This window comes from Trichechus manatus, unplaced genomic scaffold, assembly GCF_000243295.1.
Source record: "Trichechus manatus latirostris isolate Lorelei unplaced genomic scaffold, TriManLat1.0 scaffold00219, whole genome shotgun sequence".
Taxonomy (NCBI): Eukaryota; Metazoa; Chordata; class Mammalia; order Sirenia; family Trichechidae; genus Trichechus; species Trichechus manatus.
In genome coordinates this window covers 760,451-768,621 of record NW_004444155.1, presented here as the reverse complement: position 1 = coordinate 768,621, position 8,171 = coordinate 760,451, and the positions used below count along the sequence as shown (strand labels likewise).

General features: G+C 46.3%; 1 protein-coding gene across 2 annotated transcripts in view; it reads right to left on the bottom strand.

Annotated features, from left to right (window-relative positions):
• The window catches only part of FBLN7 (fibulin 7), a 97,347-nt gene extending 90,124 nt beyond the window's left edge, over positions 1–7,223 (bottom strand). The window contains exon 1 of one of the 2 annotated variants that reach the window (XM_004388854.1): positions 7,078–7,223. In XM_004388854.1, coding sequence (XP_004388911.1) covers positions 7,078–7,152 — 75 coding nt within the window. In that variant the 5' untranslated portion in view covers positions 7,153–7,223. The remainder of the gene's footprint in view (positions 1–7,077) is intronic. The other variant, XM_004388853.1, reaches the window with a different exon arrangement.
• Between the last annotated feature and the right edge of the window lie 948 nt (positions 7,224–8,171).

Here is an 8,171-nt window from a genome sequence, read left to right as displayed (position 1 = left end):
ATTAAAAAATGGGCAAAGGAAATGAACAGACACTTCACCAAAGAAGACATTCAGGCAGCTAACAGACATATGAGGAAATACTCATGATCACTAGCCATTAGAGAAATGCAAATCAAAACCACTATGAGATACTATCTCACCCCGGAATTACTGGCAGGGATAAAAAAAAACAGAAAATAACAAATGTTGGAGAGGCTGTGGGGAGATCGGAACTCTTATGCACTGCTGGTGGGAATGCAAAATGGTACAACCATTTTGGAAAATGATATGGCACTTCCTTAGAAAGCTAGAAATAGAAATACCATACGATCCAGCAATCTCACTCCTAGGAATATACCCTAGAGAAATAAGGGCCGTCACACAAACAGACATATGCACACCCATGTTCACTGCAGCATTGTTCATAACAGCAAAAAGATGGAAACAACCTAGATGCCCATCAACAGATGAATGGATAAACAAACTATGGTACATACACACAGTGGAATATAACATGCAAGGATAAAGAACGATGATGAATCTGCAAAGCATCTCACAACATGGATAAATCTGGAGGGCATTATGCTGAGTGTAATAAGTCAATTACAAAAGGACAAATATTGTATGAGACCTCTACTGTAAAAACTCATGTAAAAGTTTACACCCAAAAAGAAACAATCTTTGATGGTTACAAGGGAAGGGAGGCGTGGGGTTGGGAAAATGCTAAATAGACAATAGGTAAGTGGTAACTATGGTGAAGTGTAAGACAGCACACAATACTGGGGAAGCCAGCACAACTTGTACAAGGAAAGGTCATGGAAGCTCTATAGACACATCCAAATTCCCTGAGGGACCGAATTACTGGGCTGAGGGCTGTGGGGACCATGATCTCAGGAAACATCTAGCTCAATTGGCATAACATAGTTTATAAAGAAAATGTTCTACATTCTACTTTGGTGAGTAGCGTCTGGGATTTGCAAAGCCTGTGCGCCGCCATCTAAGATACTCCACTGGTCTCACCCCTTCAGGAGCAAGGGAAAATGAAGAAAACTAAAGACACAAGGGAAAGATATAGTCCAAATGCCTGATGGACCACAACCACCACAGCCTCCAGCAGACTGAGTCCAGTACAACTAGATGGTCTAATAGCCCAGCTACCACCACTGACTGCTCTGACATGGATCACTATAGAGGGTCCCGAACAGAGATGGAGAAAAATGTAGAACAAAACTCTAACTCACAAAGAAAAAAGACCAGATTTACTGGCCTAAAGGAGACTGGAGAAACCCCGAGAGTATGGCCCCCAGACACCCTTTTAGCTCAGTGGTGAAGTCACTCCCGAAGTTCACCGTTCAGCCAGGGATTGGACAGCTTCATAAAACAAAACGGGACTAATGAGGCACAGCAGTCCGGGGACAAGGACTAGAAGGCAGGAGGGGACAGGAAAGCTGGTGATAGGGAACCCAAGTTTGAGAAGGGACAGTGTTGACATGTCGTGGGGTTGTTAACCATTGTCATAGGGCAATATGCGTACTGTTTAATGAGAAACTATTTGTTCCGCAAACCTTCATTGAAGGTACAAAAAAAAAAAAAAAAGGAATTATCTATGTGAGATCAAATTGACAACAGCAACTCAAAAGGTTTGATGGGAAGCCTAGGGGGAAGTGAGTTGAAGATAATGGTGATGGAATAATTTGGAAAAGAATAGTGAGAATAGCAGCACAACTGGAAAAATGTAATTGATGTCACTGAATTGTACATGTAGAAACTTTTGAAATGGTGTAACTTTGGCTATGTATATTTTTACCAAAAAAAAGGTCCTCCAAGGTCGAGAAGGGAGAGTATTGACATGTTGTGGGATTGTTAACCAACGTCTTAAAACAGTATGTATACTGACTGTTCAATAAGAAACAATTTGTTCTGTAAACCTTCATCTAAAGTACAATAAAAAAAAATTTTTTTTTAATTCTAACTCAGAAAAAGTCCAGACTTACTGGCCTGACAGAGACTGGAGAAACCCTGAGAGTATGTACCCCAGACACCCTTTTAGTTCAGTAATGAAGTCATTCCAGAGGTTCACCTTTTTGCCAAGGATTAGACAGACCCATTAGGACAAACGGAGACTAAAGGGGCACAACAGCCCAGGGGCAAGGACTAGAAGGCAGGAGGAGACCAGAAAGCTGGTAATAGGAAACCCAAGGTCGAGAAGGGAGAGTACTGACATTTATAACCAATGTCATAAAACAATATATGTACTAACTGTTTAATGAAAAGCTATTTTGTTCCATAAACCTTCATCTAAAGTACAATAATAAAAAAAAATACATGAGGGCAAATGGTCTTCAAAGGCAGGATAAAAAGGCAGGAAGGACAGGAACTAGATGAATGGACACAGGGAACCCAGGGTGGAAAGCGGGAGTGTGCTGTCACATTGTGGGTTGCAACCAATGTCACAAAACAATATGTGTATAAACTTTTGAATGAGAAATTAACTTGAGCTGTAAACTTTGACCTAAAGCACAATAAAAAAAAATGAAGGGATTAGGTTTAGAAAAAATATATACATATGTGTAGAGGGAATTATGCTGAGTGAAATAAGTCAATCACAAAAGGACAAATATTATATGAGACTACTACTATAAAAACTCATGAAAAAGTTTATACACAGAAAGAAACAATCTTTGATGGTTACGAAGGAGGGGAGGGGAAAGGAGGGAAAAACACTAAAGAGACGAAAGATAAGTGGTAACATTGGTGAAGGGTAAGACAGTACACAATACTGGGGGACCGAATTGCTGGGCTGAGGGCTGGGGACCATGGTGTCAGGAGACATCTCCTCAATTGGCGTAACATAGTTTATACAGAAAAGGTTCTACATCCTACTTTGGTGAGTTGCATCTGGGGTCTTAAAAGCTTGTGAGCGACCAGTATCTACTCCACTGGTCCCACCCTGTCTGGCGCAAGGGAGAAGGAAGAAAACCAAAGACAAAAGGGAAAGACCACAACTACCACAGCCTCCACCAGACTGAGCCCAGCACAACTAGACGGTGCCTGGCTACCACCACCAACTACTCTGATAGGGATCACAACAGAGGGTCCTGGACAGAGCTGGAGAAAAACATAGAACAAAATTCTAACTCACAAAAAAAGACCAGACTTACTGGTCTGACAGAGACTGGAGAAACCCTGAGAATATGGCCCCCCAGACAACCTTTTAACTCCGTACTGAATTCACTCCTGAGGTTCACCCTTCAGCCAAAGATTAAAGAAAAAAACAAAAAAAACCTGTTGACATTGAGTTGATTCCAACTTGTAGCGACCCTGTAGGACAGAGTAGAACGACCCCATAGAGTTTCCAAGAAGTGGCTGGTGGATTCGAACTGCTGACCTTTTGGTTAGCAGCTATAGCTCTTAACCACGGCACCACAAGAGCTCCAGCCAAAGATTAGACAGGCCCGTAAAACAAAATGAGACTAAGTGGGCACACCAGCCCAGGGGCAAGGATGAGAAAGTAGGAGGGGACAGGAAAGCTGGTAATGGGGAACCCAAGGTTGAGAAGCGGAGAGAGTTGACATGTTGTGGGGCTGGCAACCAATGTCACAAAACATTATGTATATTAATTCTTTAATGAGAAACTAATTTGCTCTGTAAACTTTCATCTAAAGCACAATGAAAAAAAAAGAAAAATTCATATAAACGTAAATAATTTTCTTTGTCCTTTACAAATAAAACAACACATGGGAAATAATTTTTTTTATTACCTTTAATGCACATTATCTTAATAAAGACCATGATTTAAAAAATAATAATAATAATCCACATTTGGTCCCTGTCCCTGGGGCCCTATATAGGGAAGAGAGACAAAAATTCAAAATCCATCAAAATATATCATTACAAACAGTTGATGTACTATGCCAGAGTCCTTTACGGAACCATAACAGAAAATACAAGGGCATGGAGTGGACCTGTTTAGAGGGGTTGGAAAGATCTCTGCAAAGGGGTGCTTATTTGAGCAGAGACCTGAACAATGAGAAGCAGCCAGGAGGTCCTGAGGCCTTCTTTCTAGTTTACCCTTCAAGCTTGCCCTGACCGGGGCAGGTGAGGAGGGACACATCAACCAATGGGATTTTTGGTGAAGGACAGTTTCACTAGATTTTTTAAAGTGGACTTCTACAGACAATCCCTTTTGCTCCCTTCTCTCTTCACAAAGCCCAGTGAGGCAGGTGCTTTTGCAGATGAAGGAACTAAGGTTTAGAGGACAAGGAATTTGATAAAGCCTGGATGTGGTAGAGAAGGGACTGAATCCAGGTCTTCCAGGAACAGAGCCTGAGTGACCTGCAAACATCTGAAAACTGCCTCATCTGTCTTCTTGGTCACTTCAGGAGACAGGTATTAACCACATTGCCAGAGGGTACAAAGAGCTAAGATCAGATAACGACAGGGCGGGCTCTCGAGTATCTCCTGACACATTCCCTCCACCCTGCCTCCTGGGCCGGCCCAGGCTGGGAGCCATCTTGGGGGTGGACCTGTCTGTGCCTGCAGCCCCTTCTTCCTATGTTCCGGAGGTTTGGTTTGGTTTTGTGATCTGCAGAGGTTTTTTCCCCATTGCCATCAAGTCAGTTCTGACTCATGGAGACCTCCTGTGTTACAGGGTAGAACTGCTCCACAGGATTTTTTTTGGCTGTAATCTTTATGGAAGCAGATCACCAAGCCCTTCTTCACTGGAACTGCTGGGTGGGTTTGAACTACCAGACCCAGCCTGGTCTCTCAGTAGCTTCCTGCGGGACCCACTCACCATGTCCTGCACTAACATCACCCACATTTGGTCTGACACGTGTTCTCCCTGCCTGGAATTCCTTCCTGCACTCCAGGGGCTTCTAGGTGGACATGGGCATGCCTGCCTGGCCCAGCAATTTGGTCCTAGGGCAGGGAGTATGAGGAGTGTCTGAAGAGAATGGGAAAGGCTTGGAGCCCAACTAGAGAAACAATTTACTCCGCTCCTTTCTGAGTGTGTGACCTTGAGTAAGTCACAACTTCCCTGGGCCTCAGTCCTCTCGTCTGCAAAATTGGGGTGAAAAAACAGTCCCCATCTCACAGGGCTGTTCTGAGAATTAACATCCGGAAGATGCTTAGCAAAGAGCCCAACACACATTAGGCGCTCAATAAGAAATGCAGGCTTCCCTCCTGACTACTGTTACTGTTACTATTGTTGTTGGTAGGCTTGAGGTAGCCGCTGTCTCCACCACTGCCCACCTACCAGACACCCATCACAGAAGGAGGGGTCTCTCTGGCTGCCAGAGGTAGTCTGGTGGTTGCTGGCTCTGAATTTGGCTATTCCAGTTCCACCTTCAGAAGATGAATGTTAATTTGCATTCCTTAACTTAAAAATCACCTCCTAATAGGCAACACGGCACCCCTGAGTGGTACACAAAAGGAGCCCTGGTGGCGCAGCGGTTAAAGCAGCTTTGCTGCTAACTGAAAGGTTGGTAGTTTGAATCCACCAGCCACTCCATGTAAGAAAGATGTGGCAGTCCACTTCTATAAAGATTACACCCTTGGAAACTCTGTGGTGCCCCATAGTTCTGCTCTATCCCAAGGGGTTGCTATGAATCGGAATCCATTCAACAGGCAACAGGTTTTTTTGGGGTGATGCAAACAGTTCAGCACTTGGCTACTAACCACAAAGTTGGCAGTTAGAATATAACCAGAGGGCCCTCACCAGGAGATCTACTTCCGAAAGGTCATAGCCATTGAAAATCCTATGGGGCACAATTATACTCTGAAACACATGGGGTTGCCATGAGTCTCATTCAACTAGATGACAACTGGTCTGTTTTCTTGGTTAATAGGTAATATAAATGTGAACCTGGCCAAGTAAATTAATCCAGTAGGCACAAGGAAAATATTAGTCCAAAGGACTAAAGGACCACATGAACCACAGCTTCCAGCAGCCTGAGCCCAGAAGAACTAGATGTTGTCCAGCTACCACCACCAAACACTTTGACAGGGATCACAATAGAGGGTTCCAGACAGAGCAAGAGAAAAATGCAGAACAAAATTCAAATTTACAAAAAAAGACCAGACTTACTGGTCTGACAGAGACTGGAGGAACCCCTGAGACCATGGCCTCCGGCCACCCTGCTAACTCAGAACTGAAGCCACTGTCGAAGTCCATCTTTCAGCCAAAAATTAGATAGGCCTATAAAACAAAAAATAACACACGTGAGGAACGTGCTTCTTAGTTCAATCGAGTATACAGACCAAATGGGTAACACCTGCCCAAAAGCAAAGACAAGACAGAAAGGGTCAGGAAAACTGGGTGAATGGACAGGTGAACCTGGGTGGAGAGAGGGACAGTGCTGACACACTGCAGAAATGTCAACCAATGTCACAGAACAATTTATGCATAGATTTTGAATGAGAAACTAATTTGCGCTGTAAACTTTCACCTAAAGCACAATAAAAAATTTTTTAAAAATTAATCCAGTCGGACTTGCGGAACAAATAAAAATACAAAAAGATAAACCAGCAAGCTGCCTCTGTGTGTGAGAGAAAATGTAGTCCCATATCCAAAGCTTCGCAGGCTCAGGATGAGACTGCTTCAGGAACCTCCATGCCAGCCCTGCCTCGGAAACGCTGCAAACTGCTAAGACAGTCGTGTACGTGTTTAAAGGGTTGATGGTGGTAAGAATGATCTTTCAGTTATAAATTTAAAGGTTGGAAGTTGGAGGGCAGAGACATCTGATTTAGTTGGGTGACAGCTCTCATGGAGTCCCAGGTAAGACCCACATCTCATAAATCCGGAAGCAATCTTCCTCCAACCCGCGATTCTAACGCGGAGCCCTCTCCGCCAGCGAACTAATGCTTTGGCACAATTTGCTGCTCGGCTGGTCTGGGCGCCCAGTGGGATACAAGCTCCGGTCCTCCCAGACGCCTGGCCCGCGATGCATCTGAGGTGATAGATGGGGGAGATTGCGCCTCCCTTCCAAAATCTAAACCCCAGCCCATGAATGCTCCAAGCCCTCCACCTAAGCATCCAAGTGGAATGTGGCCAGTCCCGGTCCTGCGAGCGGGAGAGGAGAAAGGCGGGACACTGACCTGGGAAGCCCGCGACTCCGGGCAGGCGAGGAGCAGCAGAAGAAGGAAGAGCGCGTAGGCAGAGTTGGGCACCATCTTGTCAATTGGAACCTTTCTGCGTGTGAAGGGGAAATATTTGTCTGCTTTCCCTGCGGAGTTTGTCCCCGCCGATGCGGCAGCCGTCCCTCGCAGGGTGCCGGGCGCCGCGCGGCTCTGTCCGGGAGGGAGGCGAGAGGCCGGAGCGCACTGGATCTGCGGGAATCGGCGCTGCCCGGCCCGCCGAGCTCGCTAGCAGAGGGCGCAGTCTCGGGTCAAGGTGCGCGGCGCACCCGTCACCGGAGCACCCGCGACCACCAGCCTCCGCAGCCGCCCGCACGAGGCAGTCCGGGAGAGGAGGGGAGGCGCCAGCCCCTTGGCCGAGGCCGAGGGAGGAGGGGCTGCCCGGGCAGGAATGCGCCTGGGAGCTCGCCTTACCCGCCCGGCGCCCTGAGGAGGCTGGGCCGGCGCCCGAGCTGAGAGCCAGCATCCTTCGGTCCCAGCGTCGGTGCCTGCACACATGCTGGAGGCTGAAAGTCCATCCTGGGCCGGGCCGGTGCCGACCCCCCATTTCCCAGCCAGGGAGACTGCGGCTCACGTCACCCAGTGGCAAGTGACAGAGCTGCGATTCAAGCCCAGGTGTGTGGCCCTTCAAAGCCTACGGACAGCTTTCTCCACAAAATTCATAGAACAGGATCAGTACGCCCAGGAGATAGGCTTCATAAGCATGGCGATGACTTAGACTAAGGTCTCCATCCCAGTAGACTAGTGTCCTTTGAATGGTGCTATTCTCGGTAGGATTCCCTGGGTGGTGCAAACCGTTACTGCACTAAGCTGCAAACTGAAGCGTTGGGGGTTGGAGTCTACCCAGAGGTGCCTCGGAAGAAAGGTCATTGAAAACCCTGTAGAGCACAGCTCTATTCTGTACACACGGGATTGCTGTGAGTTGGAGTCACTCAATAGCAACTGGTTTCTGTTTTTGTTTTTAATTCAGGGTACAAGAATAAAACATGCAAGGTGATTACATTGATAATCTGATCATCTACAGTCCTTCACTCCTCAGGAACAAGAAACTCAGT